The 21,824-nt window shown below is 44.3% G+C and overlaps 1 protein-coding gene across 1 annotated transcript in view; it reads left to right on the top strand.

Moving 5' to 3' along the window:
- MUSK (muscle associated receptor tyrosine kinase) overlaps positions 1-21,824 on the top strand; it is an 82,593-nt gene that overhangs the window by 13,477 nt on the left and 47,292 nt on the right. Inside the window, exons 4-5 of the mRNA XM_008168750.4 lie at positions 1,362-1,489; positions 2,186-2,327. Coding sequence (XP_008166972.2) covers positions 1,362-1,489; positions 2,186-2,327 — 270 coding nt within the window. The remainder of the gene's footprint in view (positions 1-1,361; positions 1,490-2,185; positions 2,328-21,824) is intronic.

The following is a 21,824-nucleotide window of genomic DNA, read 5'->3' as shown; positions in this document are numbered from 1 at the left end:
ATGGACCAAATCTTCAGCTAGTGTAAAGGGGAAGTAGAGAGGAAGAGTCTATTTGAGAGTTGGGGTGGGAAACCGGCAGCTTAGAGGAGAAAAGAGATTGGAAGGAAGAGTCTGTATGCATGAGGCAGTGTTTGCTGTGAGATCGTAGAGTCTTGCTACAGTTAGTCATGTCCACCACCAGGAACTATTCCAGTCCCCAAGTTAGATGAATTTGGTGACTTTTCTAAGCAGAATACAGCCAAACCGACCAAACAAGGTTTGGAGGCCTTGAAATACGTATCGAATATTGCCCAAAGGCGTTTCAGTCAAAGTCACTAGCTTTTATTTTTGAAAAAAATATGATGCAAACCAGGGAGGGAGTTTGGTTGCAGGAGGGGGTGCGGGCTCTGGGAGGGAGTTTTGGTGTGTGGGGGGATGAGAGGTAGGGCTCTGGGAGGGAGTTTGGGAATGGGAGGGGGTGCAGGGTGTAGGATCTGGGAGAGAGTTTGGGTGTGGGAGGGGGTCAGGATGCTTACCTCAGGCGATTCCCGAAAGTGACCGGTACACCCCTCTGACAGCGGCTCCTAGGCGGGGGGGCCCATGGGGTCTCCACAAGCTGCTGTCCGCAGGCACCACACCCGCAGCTCCCATTAGCCGCAGGTCCTGGCCAATGTGAGCAGCGGAGTCGGCGCTCGGGGTGGGAGCAGCGCAACGGAGAACCCCTGCCCACTCCAGGGGCTGTAGGGCCGTTCCGGCTGCTTCCGGGATCAGCGCAGAGTGAGGGCGGGCAATTGCCCCCTTTGCCCTCCCCGCCACCCATCGGTGGGCCTGCTCAGAATATCCCAATGTTAATACTCCTGTCACACACCCTTCTTCTTGGATTACAAATGGACCTGATCTAAAACTGCATTTGGACTCACTGAGGAAGTCTGAATCTAGATCCAAACTTTCACAGTAAATGCTCTCTTTACAATGGGCAAAGCAAAAACCCTGAAGACAAATATTCTTGAGCATGGGAGAGATTGTTATCTGGATCTCTGCCCAAGATCCGACTAATTCAGATCAGTGTCAAATTTCACTCTTACTGAAAATGATTTGGTGTCATTTATCTGAATTTAACGTTTTAGGGTGTAGATATAGTTTATAATTATTTCTTTCAATGGAATTACATGACCTATCAAGAACTCTCTTGGTTGGCGCAGATCTTCCAAGACTTTAAGTACCTAAATACCTTTGAGGCCTGGGCCTTGGTGACAGCAATACAGACTATTTGTACAGAGATGCAGACAGGGGATTTTTGATTATAAAGAATAGTATTGAGTGTATCTGAACCGTGTCTCTTGTCTGCTGTTCAGATTTAATTTTGGCCTTTTTTGTTTTAGAACCTAAAATAACTCGTCTTCCAGTAAATGTAAAAATAATAGAAGGATTAAAGGCTGTTCTTCCTTGCACTACAATGGGGAATCCCAAACCTTCTGTCTCTTGGATCAAGGGAGAAACTGTTCTAAAGGTGAGTAGAGAATGAAATTAAAATATCACTTGCATGCTAAAAATATGGGTGACATAATCAGTCCAAGTATTTGTAAATTCTATCAGAGAAGCATTTAAAGAGACACGAGGTCACGTAGAAAATGTCAAAACAAGATTTTTGTTTAGGGGTAATTCTACCGGTATAGAATTTTTTTTCCTGAATTTCTCTCTCTCATTTTTTAATTAATAGTAGATCTGAACTAATGTAGCCCAAAAAGAGTTTGTGAATCTAATTGTGAATAAAACATACTGATCTGCTTTGCAGATATTCATTCACAAGGCTTTTGAAGTATCAGAGGGGTAGCCATGTTAGTCTGAATCTGTAAAAAGCAACAGAGGGTCCTGTGGCACCTTTGAGACTAACAGAAGGCTTTTGAAGTTATTATTCACTTATTTGTAAAAAATTGGGTGTGTGAATGGCTTGAACAGTACGAGCGGAACGTATTGGACTGGAGGCTCCAGCTCTAAATTCCTTAATTCATAGGACTGTACAAATAAGTCTTGTTCAAAGGTGAACATTTACTTGTAGCACTGTTAAAAGGTATTTTGGAATTCACTTACCAAATCCTGTAGGAGGTTCCACGTTTGTAAATAAAAGTTTCTAATTGTTTGACGCAACAAGTTAAAGTATATTCATTTTTCCATTTCCCAACTCCCACCTTCCCATCTCTGGCAGGAAAATGCTCGGATTGCTGTTCTGGAATCAGGGAGTCTAAGGATCCATAATGTTCAAAGAGAAGATGCAGGACATTATCGCTGTGTAGCAAAGAACAGCCTGGGTGCAGCTTACTCGAAACCGGTCACAATGGATGTGGAAGGTGAGTGACCCTCAGACCCAGACTATCAGCATTTAAAGATCATTCAGACATACACGATCCAATTTCCAGTTAAATAAATGGGACCTACATGTTATTCAAAAGCGTATGTTAAAGGGGGTGCAAAAGCCTGCAGAAGGGCAAGCAAAGAAAAACGCAGGTTGAGAGCATTGGCTCTGTGTCCATGAGTGAAGGAAAAGCAAAGGAAACGCAAACCAGCAAGTATGTTTTTCCGTTGCTTGCTGATGGTGAAAGTGATGATTTATGAGGGCCGACTCCTGCAGACCCTTTGACTTCAGTGGGAATTTTGGCTATGTAAAGACTACAGGATTTGCCTTACAGAGAAATAAGTAATTGATGTATCTCCCTTTTCTTTGTCTAGCCATTCCCATGTGTTGGTTTGTAAAGCCTCACCGTGGTTCTACCCTAGATCTTTCGAGCTTGGCCAGGGTGGGGAATGTTGGAGCTCCAGATTGATTCCAGAAAGCAGGCTGCTGGAAAGTGCTCACTCAGAGCTGTCGTCAGTTCAAAATGTTGCAGCATTGCTTCTGAACTTACTGTAAAGGATTGCAGCATGATTATTATGACTGCCATTTCCATCCTTTTCTCCTGTTTTTTATTTGAATTGGTCGAGTCTTCAGGAATACAGAACAGTTCTCTTCAAGGAACAGTTCTTTGTATATTTTCCTCCTGCTCAATTGGACACCGGATTGATTTTGTTTGTGGTGTTTAGTTACTCATATACAGGGTGTTTTCCCTCTGGTATAAATTATCACCAATTTCAGTGTGCCGACAGCAAACATTCCGATTTCTTGGATACTATAACGAAAGTTAGGTCAAGCAGTGCTTTATGGTAGTCAGTGGTGGAGGAAGGATTAATCCAATGGATGAGCCAATCGGCATTTCCCACTCTGAACGGAACCCCCATGCTGCAAAGGGGCTGTCCATTTTCCCAGTAACTCTAGTTTTGGTGCTGCATGGCTTTGATCAGTGCAGGCTATATCATGGTTTTCATCAGGGCAGGCTATATTTAGCCTTATGATGACATTTTTCCATATATAGGGTGCAATCCTACTCCCAAACTCCCACTGACTTCATTGGGAGCAGGATGTGGTCCATTGCACTGAATTACAAGTTAATGTAGGTTTGTTGTTTGCTTAGCAAACACATTTGCAATGTCGTGATTTTTCAGTCCCTTTAATATTTCACCGGACAAGTTGCTTGTATATCAGAAGATCACGCAGTACACAGAATCAGAGATAAAAGTGTTTTGTTATAACTAGAGATCCAGACTGCTGCAGGGTTCGCCTCTGGGGTTTTGGTCTGAAACCACTACAGACATGCGTCTGACGAAATGGGTATTCACCCACGAAAGCTTATGCTCAAATACATCTGTTAGTCTTAAAGGTGCCTCAGGACTCTCTGTTGCTTTTTACAGATCCAGACAAACAGGGCTACCCCTCTGATACATTACAGACATGTGGCCACCCAACATGTTTGGATCGAGGTCTAAATTTCTCTAGTGTTTGGGTCTGTTTGGTTTGCGCCCATTGTAGAGATAAAGTCCATGAGGCCCTATGAAGAATTAATTGATTCCAGGAACACAGTGCCATTCAGTGGAACTTCCCCTACAGGGCAGGACCAGAGTGGTTTAAATGTTAAAGCCCCCGGACCGTAGGAGCCAACTCAGAGTCTGAATCTGGGTTGGAACTGCACCAAAATTTGGGGGGCTTGGATTTGTAGTTTGTTTTGTGCCTGTTAATTCAACCAGTGGAGAATTAATCAGCAAAATCCCATTGCAAAGAACGCTGCATGCATCCATTCTCTAACACAAGACAAATGAGTGCTTAATTAATGAATGAAAGCTCAGTGCTCATGCACAAACTATTCCTTCGTGTTCCATTAATGTATGTTATACTAAGCAAAGTAATACTGTTCACTATTCTTGCTTTGGTTCTTCTGACTAGGTACCCATATAATAGACCTCATTTCAGTCCAGGGTTGCCAGCTTACTACTCGGACAAAACCAAACACCCGTGCCTCGCCCCTCCTCCGAGGTCCTGCCCCTGCCCCGCCTCTTCTCCAAGACCACGCCCCTGCTCACTCTGTCCCCCCCACTAGTCACTCACTCTCCCCACCCTCATTCACTCGCTCATTTTCACTGGGCTGTGGCAGGGGTTTGGGGTGTGTGTGTGTGCGGGGGGAGTGAGGGCTCTGGTTGGGGGTGTGTGGCCTCTGGGGTGGGGCTGGGAATGAGGGATTTGGGGTGTAGGAGGGGCTGGGGCTGAGGGGTTCAGAGTGCAGGAGGGGGCTCTGGGCCGGGGCAGGGGTGTGAGCGCTCTGGCTGGGGATGCGGGCTCTGATGTGGGGCCGAGAATGAGGGATTTGGGGTGCAGGAGGGGGCTCCGGGCTGGGACCAAGGGGTTTGGAGGGTGGGAGGGGGATCAGGGCTGGGGCAGGGGGTGGGGTGTGGAGGGGGTGAAGGCTCCGGCTGGGGGTGTGGGCACTGGGGTAGAGCTGGGGATGAGAGCTTTGGAGTGCAGGAGAATGCTCTGGGCTGGGACTGAGGGGTTCAGGGACCGTGAGGGGGATCAGGGCTGGGGAAGGGGGTTGGGCACGGGATGTGTGAGGGCTCTGGCTGCAGGTGCGGGCTCTGAGATGGGGCTGGGGATGAGGGGTTTCGGGTGCAGGAGGGGGCTCCGGTCTAGGGCTGAGGGATTCAGAGGGCAGGAGGGGGAACAGGGCTGGAGAAGGGGGTTGGGGCGCGGGAGGGCCTCAGAGGTGTAGGCTTTGGGCGGCACTTACCTCAAGCAGCTCCCGGAAGCAGCGGCATGTCCCTACTCTGGCTCCTAGGAGGAGGTGTGGTCCAGGGGGCTTTGTGCGCTGCCCTGTCTGCGGGCGCCGCCCCCAAAGCTCCCAGTGGCCGTGGTTCCCACCCAATGGGAGCTGCAGAGCTGGCGCTTGGGGCAGGGGCAGCGTGCGTAGCCCCCTGACTGCCCCTCCGCATAGGAGCCAAAGGGCAGACATGCCACTGCTTCTGTGAGCTGCGCGGAGCCAAGGTAGGCAGGGAGCCTGCCTTAGCCCTGCTGTGCTGCCGACCGTACTTTTACCGGCCCAGTCAGCACTGGCCGCCAGGGTCCCTTTTAGACTGGGCAGTCTGGTCCAAAACCGAACACCTGGCAACCCTATTTCAGGCTTCAGTTTTGTTTTACTTTTCAGCTTCCAAAATCTGAAAGTAAAAATCCTGCAGTGCATAAGAGTCTGTTTCTCCTTCCAGTGTTTGGGTGTAACTCCAGCAAACATTAACAAGACTTGTGTGTGCATAGACCACACCCCCTCAAGCATTCAGTAGACTGATTTATGGCCTGGCACACACACTAGTTGTCACTATTTTTAGTATTTTCCCCAGATGTCACAATTTTAAAATAGCTCCAGGTGAAGAATAATCTAAAATGGCATGTGCAGGCAATCAGTCCTCAACTCGGTCATTTGGGTGTATTCGCTACAGTCCATTGGAGTTTATGTAAGAAAACTGATGAAAATACTTCTTCTATATTACCTTTCCTTAAAAGAAATAAAATAGTTTTTTCTTAGCTGATATCTTGATACAACCATTCCCTGAAATTACTGGACTGTATATTATTCATGAATATTAAAATGTAGTTACTGAGAATGATTGATTGGAATACTATCAACATTTAATCCCAGAGCAAATGCACATTCCGAAAGTAATACAAATATTTTTAATACCATGCTAAATATAGATCATGTAGATCCTGATTTTGAAAAGAGGCTCCTCTTGAGCTTCTAATTTTATGGGTTCAGTCTTGGGCTTGCAATTAGTTTCAGGCACAACTCGCAAAATATAAATTTCTAATTGCTTGAGGGATTAATCTCATGCCCTTTGAATTCAATGGGAATATTCTATGCTTAAAGTTAGGCACATCCTTAAGTACCCCGCTGAATCAGCACCAAGGAACATCAGGTTTTCAAAGTTGCAGAAAACTTTTAGTGCGTGATGGCTAAAGAATTAAAGTTAACTGAAAACACTATGTTCTTTGCACTTCGGGGGCATGAGCTGATGTGAATTTAGAGCCGGATTCTGCCCCCATTGGAATGAATGACAATGACAAAGTCTCATTGACTGCAATAGTCCAGGATAGAGTTGGTTCAAAAAATACCGATCATTTTTTGCAAGAAATGTAAAAAAAACCCTTCTTTTTTAAAATAACCTATGGACGTTTTTCTGTTTCTTGACAAAAACCTGAACCTCAACCCCCCACCCAATTTTGGTTTCTATTTTTTTGTCAGCCTCCCTCTCCCAAAATAATGACCCCCCCCCACGTTAATTTTTTTGCCTATTTCCATCAAAAACATTTCAGTGAAAAAAGTCAACCAGCTCTAGAGTAGGATAAGGGTCTAGATGAGGTAGAGTTCCTCTGGAGCCCTTCCTCGTTCTGTCTATGCCTTACTGCGTCGCCTGCGCATGGCCAGAGCAACCAACTTTTATTTTGCAGGTGAAATACCTCCCTCTTGAAGTCAATAGGAGTTTTGCCATTCATTTCAATGGGGCCAGCATTTCACGCATATTTTTTATAAAAAGGACTAAAAAACGCAGATCATTTGCACTGTGATTGCAAGAACTCCCACCCCCACCCAAAATCAAAGGCAAGTCAAAACCAGTTTTCACTAGAACACACAAAGGTGTTTTTGCTTTCTAAGGACTAGCTTGCTGTCAAATCTGAGGCTGGGTCTACACTACCCGCCTGAATCGGCGGGTAGAAATCAACCTCTCGGGGATCGATTTATCGCGTCCCGTTGGGACGCGACAATCGATCCCCGAATCGACGCTCTTACTCCACCAGCGGAGGTGGGAGTAAGCGCCGTCGACGGGAAGCCGCAGAGGTCGATTTTGCTGCCGTCCCTACAGCGGGGTAAGTCGGCTGCGATACGTCGAATTCAGCTACACTATTCGCATAGCTGAATTTGCGTATCTTAAATCGACCCCCCCCCCGTAGTGTAGATGTAGCCTCAGCTTTCTTCCCCCAGACATTTCAGCACTAGACATATTCAAAAAATGTTTGAAGAAGATTTTTTTTTTACAAGATAAAAAGTCTGTGTTTTTTTAATTTATTTTTCTTAGTTTCAAAACTGGCTGTACAGTTTTCACTCAAACTTTTGAAAAAAATTCACCTGCCTTTTGAATCCAAGCGCCCCGAGGATCAAGCTTTCATAAAGTTATTGAACCACTAAATACAGAACGTTAGAATGGAAATGCTTATGGAACCTTAACCATAGCTCTTGCTACTTCTCTGACTACAGTATAAATATATTTCGATATATAATGAATGCATTGCTTTCAGCAGCAGAATAAACTAATGTATATATAATACAATATAACATGTTACATTTCCTGCACGTAGCTTGAAAACCCTGATTCAGGCACTGATTACAATTTATTTCATTGGGCCAGATTCTGCAGTGATTTACACTAGCATAAATCCAAACTAGTTCCATTGAAATAAACGGAGATATTCCAGATTTACATTTATGCAACTGAAAGCAGAATTTGGCTCACTGACTTGAGATGAAATTAATTGTGCTGATTTTATTTGAAGAATTTCACAAAATTTGAAAATTTATCCTAGTTTATAGAACTGGGTGAATAAGAGGGAAGAATGTTAACCGAATAGAACGCGGGGTTTTGGATCCATACGCGGTCCCGCGTTACCATGGATTCCAATGAAGGTAATTAAATGTGGGATCCATGCGCGGTTCCGGGCTATAAGCGAATTCGCGCTATATAGACACATGTTCTAGTGAGGGTCCACTGTAATTTGTTTGAAAAATACCATGAAATTGGACAAATAAGTAATTCCACAAACATTATTCTACTGGCTCTGATATTCCTGTGGATGTTGTGCCATCAATATTAGTGTACAGCCATACATCCGGTTCATCGTAACACAATTCAGCAGCTTTCATAATAGTTGGAGATTGACTAATGATAAGCAATGATGGAATTCCCATGGAACTGCATGGTACATCCACAAGAACACGCAGGATTTTAATTGTGACTCATGCTGATACAATGAATGATCACATTCAGATCCAAAGGCCACAGCTGGAATGCTCAGTACCAGGCATGCAAATCATTTCACTAAAGTAGGGCTTGCAGAATTCAAATGTCCCCCGCCCCAACCTTGAAGGAAAACATCTAAGTGCAGCAAAAACTGCATAGATGGGTTTGAACAAAGGAGATACAGGAATTGATCTTCACCGCGGGGAAGGAACACAAGTGGCAAGCATTTGTTAGGAGAGCGTTGGAAGTAACAATGCTAGATAAGTTGAAATAGTAACTAGAAGATCACACGCTATTTTTACAATTCGAGCATGGCCAGTAGTAATAAAATAACACTGCAAGGGGACTGGAATGTGGTTGTCTCTCTCTTTAGAGACATCATGGCACACAGGAGCTTATTTTTATTGTTTCATTCCAGTAGACAGTAGAGATGGTTCCAAAGGAGAATCTCAGTTTCAAACAGCCCAAAACTTTGAGGGGCTCTACATGCAAACGCAGGCAATGTGTCCTTGCGTGCATGGCTCTCTCATTTATATCAGTGCAGATCGAGGGCAGGGCATGGCCCTTGGTCAAGAATACAATCCTTCACCCTTTTCTGAGAATTGCATAAATGTGGAGCTTGCATAGGCAAAAAAAAAAAAAAAAAAAATTGGCAACATTCATCTGCCTTTTACTTTATTTGTTGTGCAGCCTGGATGTGACAAATGCAATAGAAGTATTTGCAGACTGTGTGTGCTGTATTCGTAATGACTGCACTGTTAATATTTGCAGTGATACTTTTCCAGGCATCAGTCCTACTTTGCTGATGCAGCTAATAGGGTTGGTCCAGAAAAAAACGTGATGGTAGAGCACACTGCCGGCCCATACTGTTGCAGACAGCTGAGAACAGCTGCACACACCTTCTGCAGTCCTAAAGGCTGATCTTGCGAGCATGCATTTTGCATTGTTTAACAGGATGCATGTTCTTAAGAAGGTGATTGTAACAATGATATTCACCACAGCTGGGATGTGCCAAATGTATTAGATAGGCAGAATCAGCTAAAAGCCATGGGCCAAATTCATGCCTGATGCAAGCCCATTGAAATCAATGGGGATCCACCAAGGATGAATGTAACCCTTTCTATGAAAAGCACGCATTGAAGTTTGCCAGCAAAAATATTTTTATGAAAAATAAATCCCTCTAAAGACTTTCCACCTTATGTTCTGTTTATGTTTTAAAATGAGATGCTGATAGTTGATATTCATAGCATACATGACATCTGTGGTAAATAATAGCAGATGTGGCAACACCAAAATGGAGCAGTGCAGTTACTTTGGTGGATTCAGGCTAGGGCCAGCTTATCACATGATGTGGCCCCCATGTTTTGACAGAGCCTCCTGCTCCTAAATCATTGCCATCTTCTGCTTTCAGTAGACCACAGGATCTGCTGCCACTCATGCTCCCTGCTCTGTCTGATCTGTGTGTGTCTCAGAGACTTTTCATCATTGGTTCTCAGCCCAAAAGACCCAGGGACAGACTGTGGCCTCTGATGAGATTGTTTTGCTCTGCTCTGGGGCCACAAAGAAACCTTAAAGCTGCCAATACAGCGCAGCACAGAAGATCTCTGTGAAGAGAGTATTTCCTTGAAAACAAATTAATGTGTAAAATCCCTGAAAGACATATCCGTGCTTATCCAAACTGCTTCCCATATTTTCTCGGGTGCCAAAAGCCCTACCTGTCTAACATCTATCTGCCAAAACCTCCAGCATTCCCCCTTCACATACAGCACAGCTGTGCGGTTTCAGTACAACACACTGAATATTAAAATTATAGAGAAAGCTCATGTAAACGGAATTTAATATCACATGAAATAGCACAAGGAACATGGTGCCGATTCTGTTATTCACATTTGTATTTAATTCAATAAAAGCCTCCATTTTTTTCATTTATCAGACAGAATCTCCTGTCTGTGGGACCACAGTGCTGCAGAATCCAGGGGCCTTGCCACAGAATTATTTCAGGGTTGCCATAGAGCACGTGGGGCTGTGGTTACAGTTCTAGAACCATTGTTCATATGGTGGCATGACATGGAGGGCTTGCCTGTGTTAATCAGGGCTTCTCTACGCTTATAAAATGCTGCAGTGGCGCCACGGTAGTGCTTCAGTGAAGACGCTACCTACGCTGACGAGACGGCTTCTGCCATCGGTGGAGGTAATCCACCCTCCCTGAAAGGCAGTAGCTGGGTTGACAGGAGAATTCTCCCATCGACCTCACGCTGTCTACACCAAGGGTTAGGTTGGTTCAACTGAGTTGCTATGGGGTGTGGATTTTTCACACCCCTGAGCAACGTAATTGTACTGACCTAATTTCCTAGTATAGACCAGGCCTCAGTGATCAGCAGAACTCGCTAGGATCAGAGGTGTGGTTCAGCTGGAACAAGCACTCAGAGGTCCAGGGGCCAGACTGAAAACCCAGTGGAGACTTCAGTAGGACTTTGCATCTTAGATTGTAAAGCTCTTCAGGGCAGGGGCTGTGTTTGTACAGCATCTAGCACAATGGGGTCCTGGGTTCGTAGGTGCTACGATAATACAAATAATTAATACTATTAATAGGTATCAGGTTCTAGCTGTGTACCTGAATTTCTTTGATCCTGAAGGATTGGGCTGAAAATCTCATGAGAACAGACTATTTCCGGTCAGGCTGAAAATGTTTCATTTTGATGGATGGGCAAAGTTTAGGTCCACTCAGACATGATCCAAGCAGATTCATTCATCCTTAATTCAGAATGGTCCTAATCCTCTTCTTGCTCTGCTGCTATTTGATATGACAAAAGGCAAACCAATCAACACACCAGGAGGAGCAGTATGCCTCACATCCTGTTACTTGGAGGATATTTGTTTTAAAGTTCCATCCCTTGTAGACAGAAGCCCTTTGCTGCCCGCAATTTATTGCTTATTTATAGCTACTAAAATAGTGCTCTGCCACAGCCCACAGAAATGTTCCCCCACAAGCCACTTGTGAGACCTGCATTGCCCTTAAAAATAGGAAGGGCTTGCTATGCGAATCATTCCTTCAGGGAGGATGATCAGCAAGAAGCTGAAATGTAGATTAAAAAAACCCCCCAAAACACTATTTCTATATCTGCAGAGAATTCCCCCCCTTCATTAACCAAGGGAGCTGAGAACTTGCAGATACAACAGAAGGTCACTTTTCAATTTGACAAACTGGTTGAGAACACACGCAACAATGTTAGTTTGCGTCCTTTACTTTCTGGTCTCAGAAAAGCTGAGAGTCTTGTGTAGTTTACAAATTTGCATTATAGATAAATTGGCTGACAAGAAATTACTGTCAAAAATAAGTGTGAAAAAGATGCATGTTGGGAGTGCAGATAATTGTGTAAAAAGAACAGGAGTACTTGTGGCAGCTTAGAGACTAACAAATTTATTTGAGCATAAGCTTTCGTGGGCTGCAGCCCACTTCTTCGGATGCATAGAATGGAACATATATTGAGATATCTATACACATACAGAGAGCATGAAAAGGTGGGAGTTGTCTTACCAACTCTGAGAGGCCAATTAAGTATGAGAAAAAACTTTTGAAGTGATAATCAAGATAGATTCAATGTATTTGATAAGAAGTGTGAGAATACTCTCCCCATGTAAGTATTCTCACACTTCTTATCAAACTGTCTGTACTGGGCTATCTTGATTATCACTTCAAAAGTTACTTAATTGGCCTCTCAGAGTTGGTAAGACAACTCCCACCTGTTCATGCTCTCTGTATGTGTATATATATATCCTCAATATAGGTTCCATTCTATGCATCCGAAGAAGTGGGCTGTAGCCCACGAAAGCTTATGCTCAAATAAATTTGTTAGTCTCTAAGGTGCCACAAGTACTCCTGTTCTTTTTGCGGATACAGACTAACACGGCTGCTACTCTGAAACCAGATAATTGTGTGTGTACTGTACAATATGGTTGCAGGAGCAGAATGCATGACAGGATTTTCAGATGGGAGTGGTTCAGAGGGCCACCTACAAGTCTGTATTGGGGGCATAAAGTGCAGCCCATGACACTCTTCCTTTGGCCAATTTCTGTGTGATCACTACATTCTGTTCTCTTCAGTGCCACACAGCAGTGGGGACCATAGTGACTAGGAAGAGGAATTTTCTACTAGAGGCAGTATGGATGGGGCTTCTGTTGGGGGTTCTCATTCAGGGTTCTTAGCCTAGCTATCTGTCTCTCTTTACATATTTATATGGGCCCCATCACTGTAGTATCTGAGCACCTCACAAACTTTAATGTGTTTATCCTCACAACACCCCTGTGAGGCAGGGAACTGCTATTATCCCGGTTTTACAGATGGAGAACTGAGGCACAGAGAGGCTAAGTGACCTGCCCAAGGTCACACAGGAAACCAGTGGCAGAGCAAGGAAGTGAACATAGGTCTCCCACATCCCAGGCTAGTGCCCTAATCTCTGGGTCATCCCTTTCTGGCTGCTTAGAAGCTTTGTCCCGATAATGTTGTCTGGGCCAAAAGGTACATTCTCCACCCAGTGCTCCTAACACCTGCTGGCCTGAGACACCAAACTGTGAATCAAGCATCATCATAATGAATGACCAATCGTCAGCAGTCATTAAAAGATAACAATTGAAATACATTTCAGTTGAGAAAGCTGTCCGTTCCTAGAGCACAGCTACTCCCTCAGACCATCGGCAAGCCCTATGTATGAAGTATAAACATGGCAATGAAAAGGATAGGAGCATCCCTTCACGCCTGGACCCACTCCAGGCCCTCCCTCAGTGTTGTACGACAGTGATATTTATTAAAATAGGAAACAAGCGAGTATCAGGATGGGCCAGGTATGGCATGTTCAGCTACATACATGGTGCACTTCTTATAAACATAGCTGGTACATGCCGCAGCCGTTAACTGGAGAAACCATCATTGTTGTAGCCCAAGGCACTTTCTAAAGGATAATGACTAGCTTAGAAAAGTCCAGCTGCTGCCCTTGACCTTATTTCAGGTCATTAACACCAGCCCTTTATGAATCCCCCACAAACTGCAGTGGGCCAAGCTAAGAATTGCTTTTATAGTTTCTTCAGAGAAACGTACAGGGTTATACACTGGCTTTAAATGTGCACATATGGCTCCCACTAAAGCCAATACAGGGCTGCACGTTCACTTCCAAAGCCAGACTATGGATCTCAATGTGTTTCTCACGTTGCTGTTATTTTTTCAGTGTGCCACTGGGACTGCGCTTGAATGGTATTTCTGCTGATCTGGGCCTTTACAGCTCATTTAGTACTCAAGCAATGAATTAATAGCATCCCATCAACAGCACCCACTACAAACATATGTTCATTCCTTTGTACCTTTTATTTTCCCATAGTCTGCAAAGTGCTTCCAGCTAGGAAAAAAAGGCAGCGTTCAGGAATTATCCACTTCTCAAAGGGGAGATGGTGGCAAGAGGAAGAACTAATTTTTAATCAGAAGGACAGATAAAGTTGATGGGAGTGTATTGTGCTAAATAAACTGATCATGTCAGCACAAATACCACCTGTATCTTGCACAGGTTCACTTTTTGTCTGTTGCCGAAAAGAAAAAGAACTACCTATGTTCCAAAGGGACATTCAATAAGAGATCAGACCCCAAAAGTAAGGCAAGAAGTGCTTTCTCACGAAATAATGATCTTATTTTACTTCCTTTATCCTCTTTCTTTGGTCAAATGCACTGGAGATGATAGAAAAGACTTAAGGTGCAGAAAAAACATTTTTATCTTTGGAGGAGGATTATAAAGGCCCATTCTCTTATGACATTTGATTATTATGTATTTGTATTTCATAGTGGCTATAGGCACTGCCCCGTTGTACTAGAAATTGTATGTCTCAGTTTCAGGGTAATTGCACTTGTATTTCTCCTCTGTGGTCCCTGAAGGGCATCCACTTATGGTTTCTGGCTCCTCAGCCATCACCTCTCTTGTATGGAGACCCACGTCTTTCTCTCTCCTGACAGGTTTTAAGGCTGCCTAGCACTGTGATATCCCCAGCAAGCCAGTCCGACCGAAGGCCAACAGTGCCTTGCTTTCTCTCTGAGGGCTCTGACCAGTGTATTGCAGCAGTTAAAAGTTACCACACAGCTTGTTCTTAGCAAGCACGTTGAGTCTTAAGGTAAAAGCATTTCAGAGAAAATATATTAAAAACAATAAAAGAGCCTACACGCATGCTAAAAGCTTACCAGAGCCCACCTCAGCTTCAACTGAGAGGTGGTAGGTGTCATTCTTTCCAATCCCACAGCTGGGTTTGCCCACTTGGTTACAAGTTCATGTCAGCTTTTAGATCAGGAAACAGAACCCTGACTGGACAGTTCAGCTGTTTCTTAATACAGTTTGGGCCTTTTATCTCCAGTCTCCAGGGCCAGATAATCAATCGCTCCAGTTGATGGCGCTCTCCTCAAGCCCTAGATACAAAAGAGGCTGTGCTTTTGTATAATCAGAGTTATGGAATTTGGATTAACTGTTCCTCAGGGATTCCCCCCACTTAATACGTATTGTCCCGAAACTCCATGCCTCTCTGACACATTTCAATATAGTCTTCTGAACTCCTTACACTTCCCAGGACTCACATCTGTCACACTGTATAAACACATAGTAAGATGCAATCTATGCCCTAAAGACCTCACAATGTAAATAGACAAGATGCATAGATTTTAAGGCCAGAAGGAACCATTAAGATCAAGTCTGACATCCTGTATGACACAGATCAGAGAACCTTACCCAATAATTTCTGCGTCAAACCCATAAATTATTTTTGAGCAAGGGAATGTTTTTAAAAAAAGACAACCGAGACAGAGAAAGGAAAGGAGAAAGTATTATTATCTCCATTGTACAGATGAGGAACGGAAAGAGTAAGTGATTTGCTTAAAATCATGTGTGAAGTCCGTGGGAACTGAACCCAGATCTCCTGATTCCCAAACTATACCCTCACCAAAGTACTAGCTCTGCCCAAACTTCCACCAGAATCTTACATTGGCTTTAGTAACAATTTTGACTGTGTATGGAATGGCAGGGAAGCAGGCCCTTAAAGACAAGCTACCAAAATAGAGAGAGCTTTAAAAATATACCACAAATAAACACATTTCATGAACAGTTACATATCTTTCATACTAGCCTTATTTCTGTTAGAACAAATCAGATATATTCCTGTTTAAAGAAGGATTTTCCCTCCCAATAGTTTCTCCTCTTAGTGTTCCTTCAGCAAAGTTTTTTTTCCTGCCTCCAATTTTGTGCGTGCAAAAACTTACAAGTACATTTTCTAGCAACAAGGTAGTTATGGGCAAGTTTTCAAAGAAGATGCCTGAAGTTAGGCAACTAAATCCATACCTAGGCATCTAAATAAGTAGCCTGATTTCCAGAAGTGCTCTGCACCCAGCTCACACTAATTTCAAGGGCTGTAATGGGTGGGAGATTATTCCTTTGAAAATTAGGCCACTTATTTTTCAACTGATGTATCGATTTAGGTGCCAGGTTTGAAAATTTTGCCCTCGACGTCTCCATGCCAAAGAATGCACCTGAATTATTTATAACCATAAAACGTTTCCTTTAATTATGTACAGACACAAAACTGGGAGCACGAAACCTGAGGTATAGTTCAAAATAAGGCCCACAGTGGTGAGAGCAAAACTATTTCCATGGCAATAAACTAGGGAGTTATAATAGAATATAACCAGAAGAATATTTCATTTAATTCACTTAATTCCAGGGCAAAGCAGGAGCTGGATTGAGGGAGAAAATCTTTATATTTCTTAACCTGTAAGCGGGGGCTGTGTCTATATTTCTTCAGCACAGATTTGATCCTGATTGGGGTCTCTGAGCACGACTGAAATACACAGACTAGGACAGATTTTCAAAAGGGCTCAGCTTCCATTTAGGCAGCCAAAGGAAGAAGCCAGATTTTCAAGAAGAGCTCAGCACAGAGCAGCTTCACTTGGGTGTCTAAGTGGGAGCTGTTGTGAAAATCTAGCGTAATAAATAATGAACATTCTTAGATCTCTCTCAGTCCAGATCACAGTGGACACATCACTGCTATTGGAAATAACTGGCACCCCGGTTGGCAGCTGGGATGAATTTTTCCTATTGTAGTGGTGGAGAATCTGGCACTGCCTGTCCCCATGCTGTACCAGGTCTGCAGTTAAATAGAGGGGAATTCAATCTCCAAGGCTGTTAATCCTCTCGCTCACGCGCACACACATACACACACCTCCCGCCACCAAAAAGGTCTTAATTAATAGGAAAGAAAATGTTTGCCACCACCACTGATGACACAGCCTCCAGTTGGGACCCCATGTTCTAAAAAATGGGATCTACATTAAGAGATTTGCCAAGCTGGGGGTGCTAATTTGAGGACTTTTCATATTTATTTAAAAAAATGGAAAATACTGAATTCCTTACTTGTATTAACTAGAAATGAAATCTGGCCGGTCATAAACCAGGCCAGCACACTAAGTTTCATCCCAAGCCCCCTAATAAATGTCCGCCTTTATTTTACTGCCCTGCTAAATGAAGTACTGTATCACTGCAGGCTTACTAGGAGACATCTGTTCCTAGGCCAGCTGCTCTCATTTCTGAGACTGAAGTAACATCATCCGGTCTGAACAGTAGGATTTTAATTCAGCCACAAAACTTTTTATGTCATGAAATTATTAAAACACATTCTCCCAAATCTGAATGACTAAACTCCTTGCATGTGACTTTCCTTTTCCTTTTAATTAGTTCTGATTGTTTTCAAATGGGACATCTAATCCCTCAGTCCTTTAAAACAGAACGCTCCTACTGTCACAAATTGGAGTTTTGCGTGAGCAAGGGCTACAGGAACTGGCCCTTTGCTGATATAGGGCTCGATTGGTTTCAGGTTTCAGTCTGCAACCATGAGGGCTAAAAATTTACTTTTTTTTTACAAAAAATGAAAGCTGAGTCTCTTATGAAATCACTTGACTCCAGCAGCTGGGGCTTTAAGAAAAAAACATCAACGATCATGAGACTCAGGATAAAATCACAAGAGGTGGCAACATGGGGGCTTTTTATTTGGATGACTAACTAAAGATTTAGGAGCCTAACTTTAGGCACTGATTTTTTTAAAATCTTGGCCTATGTCCACATATTTTCCACCAGTCTTTTTATACCCAAAGTGCAATAAATAGATTGAAATCACCTCCTTTCCACTGAGGATTTTTCCAGATTTTGGTTTTGTTTGTGCTTGCCACACAAGATGCTTCATAAAAGCATACAAATATTGTGCAAAGTCAGTCACTCTTCGTGACAATAAGAAGTACAGTCATCTAGATCCCAATCTATCACATTCATTAATTCTTTCTGAGGAATTTAAACTGAGACGGGTCAGGGACAATGAGACCTGGGGTTAGATTTTTCTTAAAAGGTCAGCTATGTAAACTATGACATTTTTACCCTCTGACATTTCCAATTAATCTGCATGAAATCCCAATAATTCTCCAAATACCATGTCTGAATAAACATCATATATTATACTGCATCAGCATGCATCACCACGACTGCCACGCATGTAGTCATTAATCTCATGCCAATCCCCAGAACTGGTCAAGTGAAGCACAATTTCTACAGCTGACACTAGGGGAGTAGATCCCACTCACAGTCCAAATGGATTTTTCAGTAAAGCGTGATCAGTGACTCGCAGCAGCAGAGGTGGACTCAGATTTAACATGAATCATATGGATTCCATATGGAATTTGCTTGATCTTTCTCTCTCTTACACACACCCCACCACCAATAATGTCATGCAGCCAGTCAGAGTACAGGGTTTTATTAATCAGTGTTGCTAGCTCTCACGATTTTATCATGCGTCTTGTGATATTTGGTGTTTTTCCTACAGTCTCAGCTCCTGGAGGCAAGTGACTGTGTGAGAATATATGAGAATCTCAGCTTTCATTTATTTAAAAAGTAAGTTTCTTACTTTTTAAAGTAAGCCTTCCTGGTTGCAAAGCAAAGCTTGAAAATGTGACACAAACACACCTGAAAGGTTCAGAAACTAGACAGGAAATAAAAAGAATCCAAATGTGTTATTTTTTATTAAAAATTTCACACTTTTAAAGACTGATCTCATGCTTTTGTGGCTCCTGACCTCATGGTTTATGAACATTTAGGGTTGGCGGTAGTGTTGACTGTACTGTCATGATGCAAATTGGACCCCCCTGAGTCAATCAGGATGTGTGGCGTTGTGTATGGATACAGTCTGGCGTCAGTAGCAGTAGAGCATCCCTCTGAGATGAATAGCAGACAATTCCATTTCTGTGCAGGAAGAAGGGATAAAACCACAGCATGCTCATGCAGAGGAATTAGCCTTCAGCTTCTAAGCTAGCATCTAATATCAAAGGGTATGTCTACATTACGGGATTAATCCGAATTTATATAATTCGAATTTTGGAAACAGATTGTATAAAGTCGAATGTATGCGGCCACACTAAACACATTAATGTGTGCGTCCATGTACCGGGGCTAGCGTCGATTTCCGGAGCGTTGCACTGTGGGTAGTTATCCCATAGTTCCCGCAGTCTCCCCCACCCATTGGAATTCTGGGTTGAGATCCCAGTGCCTGATGGGGCAAAAAACATTGTCGCAGGTGGTTCTGGGTACAGCCTCCCTCCTCCCTCCATGAAAGCAACGGCAGACAACCGTTTTGCGCCTTTTTTCCTGGGTGAACACTGCAGACTCCATACTATGGCAAGCATGGAGCCCACTCAGCTCAAGACAGCAGTCATGAACATTGTAAACACCTCGCGTGTTCTCGTGCAGTTTATGATGAGCCAGGACCAGAAAAACGAGGCGAGGAGGCGGCGGCGACGGCAGCGCAGCGACAAGCATGATGAGGACATGGACACAGAATTCTCTCAAACCGCGGGCCCCGGTGCTTTGGAGATCATGTTGTTAATGGGGCAGGTTCTATCCGTGGAATGCCGATTCTGGGCCCGGGAAACAAGCACAGACTGGTGGGACTGCATAGTGTTGCAGGTGTGGGATGATTCCCAGTGGCTGCGAAACTTTCGCATGCGTAAGGGCACTTTCATGGAACTTTGTGACTTGCTGTCCCCTGCCCTGAAGCGCCAGAATACCAAGATGAGAGCAGCCCTCACAGTTGAGAAGTGAGTGGCGATAGCCCTGTGGAAGCTTGCAACGCCAGACAGCTACCGGTCAGTCGGGAATAACTCTGAGAGGCCAATTAAGTAAGAGAAAAAACTTTTGAAGTGATAATCTAGATAGCCCAGTACAGACAGTTTTATAAGAAGTGTGAGAATACTTACGAGGGGAGAGTATTCTCACACTTCTTATCAAATACATTGAATCTATCTTGATTATCACTTCAAAAGTTTTTTCTCATACTTAATTGGCCTCTCAGAGTTGGTAAGACAACTCCCACCTTTTCATGCTCTCTGTATGTGTATACATATCTCCTCAATATAGGTTCCATTCTATACATCGGCGGGAAGGATAAGGCCGCTAAAAAAAGGTTAAAAAAATGACAGCCTTTTGCTTGGGCTGTCCACTGGGGTGGAATGGGAGGGTGTACGGAGCCTCCCCCCGCGCGTTCTTACACGTCTGGGTGAGGAGGCTACGGAACATGGGGAGGAGGGAGGAGGTTATACAGGGGCTGTAGCGGCACTCTGTTATCCTGCTGCCGTTCCTGAAGCTCCACTAGATCCCGGAACGTGTCTGATTGCTCACGCAACAGCCCCAGCATTGCATCCTGCCTCCTCTGATCTTCCTGCCACCACCTCTCATCTCGAGCATCTCTCCTGTCCTCACGTTGGTCCCTCATGTCCTCATGTTCACTGGCTTCTTTCCTATACTTTGAAACCGTGTCCTTCCACTCATTCAGATGAGCTCTTTCACTGCGGGTGGATTCCATGATTTCTGCGAACATCTCATCTCGCGTCTTCTTTTTCCGACGCCTTATCTGAGATAGCCTTCGGGACGGAGCAGGGAGGCTTGAAGAATTTGCAGCTGCTGGAGGGAGGGAAAAAAGGAGAGAATTTTTTAAAAAGATACATTTTGCAGAACAATGGTTATACTCTTTCACGGTGACCAACACTATTCACATTACATAGCACATGTGATTTCTGTGCAAGGTCGCATTTTGCCTCTTAATATTGAGTGCCTGTGGCTTTGCTGCTAGAGATCACAGATGCAGGTCCAGGCAACAGAATTCGGCTTGCATGCGGCCATGGTAAGCCATTGTCTTTCAGCTTCTGCGCCCTCCTTTCCCACGTACGAAGCAAAGCCCGGTGAGTGCTGCGGTTTTCCTGTTAACCTTCAGCAGCAGAAAACAAACTAACCCCCCACATCCAATTCTCTGGATGATCGCTTTACCGCTCCCTCCACCGCGTGGCTGGTACCAGGGAAGATCCCTGCTAGCCAAACGTGAAAACCTCTGGGCCAATTCCCCCCCCCCCCCGCCCCGCGCTTGGCTAACTGCAGGGAAGGATTTCTTTTCAGCCACAGGCAAACAGCCCAGTAGGAACGGCCACCTCCGTCCCCTTAATTAAATTCCCATATTTCGACCAGGTTACCATGAGCGATATCACTCTCCTGAGGATTACACAGCGAGATAAAGAACGGATGTTGCTTGAATGCCAGCAAACACCGGGACCATACGCTGCCAGGCTTTGTCATGCAATGATACCAGATTACTTGCTGCAAGCATGGCGTGGTCAAGTGTCCTACCATGGAGGACGGAATAAGGCTGCACTGCCCAGAAACCTTGTGGCAAGGCTTTTGGAGTACCTCCAGGAGAGCTTCATGGAGATGTCCCTGGAGGATTTCCGCTCCATCCCCAGACACGTTAACAGACTTTTCCAGTAGCTGTACTGGCCACGAATGCATCCCAAGTCCTCAGGGCAAAGTAATAATTAAAAAACGCTTGCTTTTAAAACAAGTTTTATATTTTAAAAGGTTAAACTCACCTGAGGTCACTTCCATGGGGTCATGGTCTTGGATACTGGCTTGGGAGGGTTGGGAGGGTACTTCAGTCAGGCTGAGAAAAAGATCCTGGCTGTTGGGGAGAACGGAGTGCTGGGTGCTCTCCCCAAGCTCGTCCTCCTCCTCTTCCCTGTCCACAGAATCCTCAGGTGTAGCTGATGAGATTATCCCCACCTCGAAATCTACGGTCAGAGGTGGGGTAGCGGTGGCGGCCCCCCCTAGAACTGCATGCAGCTTGGCGTAGAAGCGGCATGTCCGCGGCTCTGACCCGGAGCGACTGTTTGCCTCCTTTGTTTTTTCATAGGCTTGTCTGAGCTCCTTGACTTTCACGCGGCACTGATCTGAGTCCCTATTGTGGCCTCTCTCCATCATGCCCTTGGAGATTTATTCAAAAGTTTTGGCATTTCGTCTTTTCGAATGAAGTTCTGCTAG

The sequence above is a fragment of the Chrysemys picta genome, chromosome 6 (genome assembly GCF_011386835.1).
Source record: "Chrysemys picta bellii isolate R12L10 chromosome 6, ASM1138683v2, whole genome shotgun sequence".
Classification (NCBI taxonomy): domain Eukaryota; kingdom Metazoa; phylum Chordata; order Testudines; family Emydidae; genus Chrysemys; species Chrysemys picta.
The sequence above is the reverse complement of the archived record's forward strand: the minus strand, read 5'-3'. Positions and strand labels throughout refer to the sequence as shown.